The sequence below is a fragment of the Emys orbicularis genome, chromosome 19 (assembly GCF_028017835.1).
Source record: "Emys orbicularis isolate rEmyOrb1 chromosome 19, rEmyOrb1.hap1, whole genome shotgun sequence".
In the NCBI taxonomy this organism is placed as follows: Eukaryota; Metazoa; Chordata; order Testudines; family Emydidae; genus Emys; species Emys orbicularis.
The window spans coordinates 1,086,035-1,090,278 of NC_088701.1; the positions used below are offsets into that span (position 1 = coordinate 1,086,035).

At 63.2% G+C, this 4,244-nt stretch overlaps 1 protein-coding gene across 1 annotated transcript; it reads right to left on the reverse strand.

Moving 5' to 3' along the window:
* Positions 1–481: 481 nt before the first annotated feature.
* FDX2 (ferredoxin 2) lies at positions 482–4,244 on the reverse strand. Its single transcript, XM_065419562.1, has 5 exons — positions 4,142–4,244; positions 3,350–3,401; positions 2,425–2,531; positions 1,807–1,894; positions 482–1,296 (listed from the first exon to the last, which is right to left on the reverse strand). Exons 1-5 carry the CDS (start codon positions 4,242–4,244, stop codon positions 1,140–1,142), a joined length of 507 nt encoding a protein of 168 aa, XP_065275634.1. The 3' UTR covers positions 482–1,139.

Consider the following 4,244-nt stretch of genomic DNA (forward strand, 5'->3'; position numbering starts at 1 on the left):
GGACAGGCATTTGGCTGGCAAAGCTGGTTCCTGGCTTTCAATGGGATCCGGCCCCCAGGATGCTGGGGAGTCTGGCAGCTCAGCTCCCCTTCAGCATCCTGCTGAGTCGAGCACCGATGCCAAGGGTTAGGGTTAGGGTTACCCAGCGCCAGCCCAGCCAGCTCCTGTGTGTGGTGGTAAGACACCTGCTAGGAGCGTGTGTAATCCAGTAACCCCCTTGTCTTCCCTGGCTGATGTTCAGCCAACTCCCGTGCTCCAGGGGGGCTGCAGAAGGGTTCCGGTTCTGCAGCTGCCTGTGAGGCGCCGAAGCCCCTCAGCCTGTGGTGGTGGCACCAAGGAGGGGTAAATCTTCTACCACTGACGCTCAGCCCAGCTGTAACGAGTGCTCGGCTCAGGCTGGAGAGCGAGCGGCTCTCTGCTCCCTACTGCGCCCGTGCGGACAGTCCCAGGGCCGGGGAAGAGAGCAGGCAGCGTGTTGTACAAACGTGAGCTTTAATAATAAAATGTGGCTGCGGGAGGGGCAGTGGCCCTGATCCTGAGGTTACAGGGTGAGCGACGGTGACCAGCCCAGAGAATATGCTGCTTTGGTCCCTGCCGTCCCACGTTAAATGGCACAGAGAACGCACCAAGGCCCCTAATGTATATTAAAGCACGCCATGAGAAACTGACCTCCAGGCAGGGCGAATGCAGAGCGACCCCCGCTGGCTCCCCACAACCTGACCTCCTTCCGCTCCCCGGGATGGGCTGTGGGGTTTGTTAACCAACACCAATAAATACACGTTCCCTGAACAGAAAAGGTAGGGCTGTTGTACGGCCCCCTCTCCTCCTCTGTCCCACGTCGCCTCTGGGGCTGTGAGCACAGGTGCTGGGGAGGGGGTGGCAGAGCTGGGATAGATTCGGGGGGGTTATTCTAGCATCTTTGCTGCTGCCATCTTCCTCCTCTTCCCCCCACCCGCCCCCAGGCCTGTAGGAAGCTCAGCACTTCACCCTGGGCCTATAAAACTAACAACCCCTCCCCCCACCTCTCCATGTCACCAGCAGGCCCCCAGGGGGAGTTTTCTCCGACCAGCCCCCCCTTGCTTTGGGCTCTCTCAGGCCCAGCCCCAGAGCCACGGGCAGCCCCGAGACTCCTCCAGCCTTCAGTGGGGCTTGGGAACGTGGCCATCCACATAGAAGTTCCTGGTGATTTTGGGCAGGGTGAACTCCGCCCCCTCCAGCTCTTTGGTGAGGATGATCTGACAGCCGAGCCGGGAGTTCTCCTGCAGCTGTGGGGCCAGGTCCAGCATGTCTTCCTCCCTAGGGAAGCCGAAGAGTCAAGGGTGAGTCCGCGTGGCAGGGGGACATGAGCTGGTTGGCAGCATTTTCCAGGCTGAACGCAGGCGACTGTTTCACTGAAATGCAGCCGCACTGGGGGGGGAGGAGGGGGGAGGGCAGCAGCTGAACAGCCCCCCCCCCCCCCCCCCCGCAGTATTGCAAAGAGAAAGAACAGGCTTGGGGCTAAAACACTGGGCCCCAGGAGCCCTGGGTTCGAGTCACAGCTTCGGCAATGCTTGCGGTGACCGGGGAGGAGGGGCACTGACTGGCTCTGGGCCTCAGTTTCCCTCACCTGTAAAATGGAGAAAATTCTTCATTGGTCTGTTTAGATGGTGAGGAGCAGGGACCCTGCTGCTGCACCCAGCACAACGGGGGGCCGCTCTCGCTCACCCAGCACACGGGGGGAGGAATACAGCGTTAGGCTCTCGCAGAGCCCTGCCCTCCTGGTGTGTGTGTGTGGGCAGCAGGGCCCAGGCGCCCAGAGGCCGTTACCTTTCGTCAGGGACAGGCAGCTTGTCCACCAAGTCCTGGCTCACGTAGACGTGGCAGGTGGAGCAAGCCAGGGAGGCTTCGCAGGCGCCTGGGAACACAAGAGCGGAGGGTCAGGGGGCAGACAAGGCCCCTGCAGTGGAAGGGGGGAGGGGGTGCCTGAGCTGCCCCCAGGGAGAAGGGGGAGCCTAGCCGTGTGCCTGCAGTGAGGGCAGACTACATGAGTCCCTCACCTCTGACCCCTCCCCCCTCCTGCCCCCGGGTCCAGCTCTGGGACACCCTCCAGCAGCCTGACTGCCTCAGTGCCCCCACTCTGGATTCTTGGGGGGAAGAGGAGTCCGGCTACAGGAAGGAACGTGGGGGGACCATGAGCTTGACCCCGCCCTGCCCCTTCCCACCTCCCTGCATCATGGCCCCCCTCTGGGGACTTGGCAAATCCCCTGAAATGCAGGGAGGGGGGAGGGAGCACTGAAGAGATTCCAAGTGCTCCTGTGGCCATACCAGACGCTGGCAGCTGCCGGGGCCCAGGGAGTGCCTGACTCACGCCGGCCCACGGAGCTGTCTGCATCCCCGATTGTCTACCACCCAGCCCAGGGCAGGGGAGGGCAGAGCGGCACAGACCTTCCAGTTCGATGTTGTGCCTCTGGGCCAGGCGCAGCACGTCCTCCCCCACGCACCCCTGCACGGGGATCCGGCGCCCGGAACGGTCAATGAAAACCACATTCACTCTAAAGGAGGGAAGGGGGGGTGTTGGGGAAACACAATCAGATCCGGCCACCTCCTGCAGCCACTGGAAGACGGGGGCTAGCAGGATTATATAGAGTGAATAGAGCCAGGGCTGCTGACGGGGGTGAGGGGGATCAGTTCTCAGGGCACACGCAGCAGACCTCCAAATGTCAGGGCAGCCTGCGAGCCAGCTGGAATGGGACCACGTGGCAATCCTGGTGCTTCTCTCTTCCACCAGGGTGATTGACAGGCATTAGCCACACGCCAGCCACAGGTTGCACAGCGCATTACAGAGCAAGGTCAGGCTCATCCTAGTCATGTGACAGGTGGGGAAACTGAGGCACAGAGCAAGCCAGAGACTTGCCCAAGTGGCAGAGCTGGGAACAGAACCCTGGTCTCCCGAATCCCAGCCCAGCGCTGCACCCATGTGGCCATGCTGCCACTCTTGTGGGGCTGCAGAGCCCCCCCCCCCCAGGACCCCATTCTCTGAGCCCCCCTACAGAGGGCAGGGGCAGGATCTGGAACTATCATTTGGATACCCCAGTGCTCACATCCGCCTAGTGAGGGAGGCAGGTACGATCCTCGTTTTACTGACCAGGGACAAAGAGGGGCAGTGACTTGCCAGAGGTCACACAGGGAGTTGGGGTCAGCCCTGGGATTAGAACCCAGGCATCCTGCACCCCAGTGCTGCGCTCAGCCCACTACTGCCCCACATCCTTCTGGACCAGGTCTGGCAGCCTCTGAAAACAGAGACCGTCCTGGCTGAGGAGGCAGCGTAACTCCTCCAACGCGATGGCTGCAAAAAGGGCCTGGTACTCACATGTCGCCCGCGGGCTCCACTGTGCAGCTCTCGTCTTCCGCCTGGAACACCCCTGGGAAAAATACATTGCAACTCAGCTAGCAGACGACCTCCCCGGGGCCTGTCAGCCCAGCCCGAGCGGGGCAGGAGCTTGAAAGCTCACGGGGCAAACAGTGTACTGGGACGGTACCCGAGGAGGTGGCGCAGGGATGTCCCTGACGGGGCAGGGGGAGGCAGCAGGGATGGGAATGGCAGGTTAAAATAGGCCCAGTTCGAATAGGCAATGGACAGAATGAGCATCAGGCTCAAGCCCATGTATACGGCAGGACCATTAATCCCAACTGGACCGAGACTGTGGGAAGGTGCCTAAGGGAATTAGGAGCCCAATTCACACTGAAAGGCAGCGGGAAGTGGGGTGCGTCCTGTAGGCGCCCAACACCCAACGCGTGACACGCAGGCTCCTGCAGAACAAGTCAGCCTCGTGCGCAGCCGGGCGTCGGACACCAGGGCACACCCCGTTTGCACCATTCGCACCAGCACCGTGCGACTTGCACGGGGGTGGCGCACGCCGGTTGCAATCACACCCCACTAGGGGGAGAATTGTGACATGAGTCTGGTGGGGCTCAGCCCAGTTCACAGGGGTCCCCCCCCCGCCCCATGGCAGCTCCAGCTGGGAGGCCCGAGGCGGGGCAGGCCAGGGCCGAGCCCGCTTCTCCCCCGTGGCTGTGGGGGCCCCACGCGCGGCTCTGCCCTAGCTCGGGGGGCCCCGCCCCACGGAGACGGGGGGGGGCTGCCCCCCCGGCCCCGCCCCACCTGCCGTGCGGAAGCCCCGCGCCGGGCGGAGCCGCAGCCCCCCGGCCGCCCCCAGCAGCAGCCGAGTCACAGCCCCGCCACCGGCGGCCACGGAGGCCGCCAT

Bases quoted from the DNA above. Each gene is read 5' to 3' on its own strand.
- FDX2 (XM_065419562.1), bottom strand. From the start codon at position 4,244: ATGGCGGCCTCCGTGGCCGCCGGTGGCGGGGCTGTGACTCGGCTGCTG. The intron at 2,532-3,349 runs GTGAGTACCAGG...TCCCTCCTTTAG, and splicing joins GTGGAGCCCGCGGGCGACAT to AGTGAATGTGGTTTTCATTG. The intron at 1,297-1,806 runs GTAACGGCCTCT...CGGCTTCCCTAG, and splicing joins CTGCCTGTCCCTGACGAAAG to GGAGGAAGACATGCTGGACC.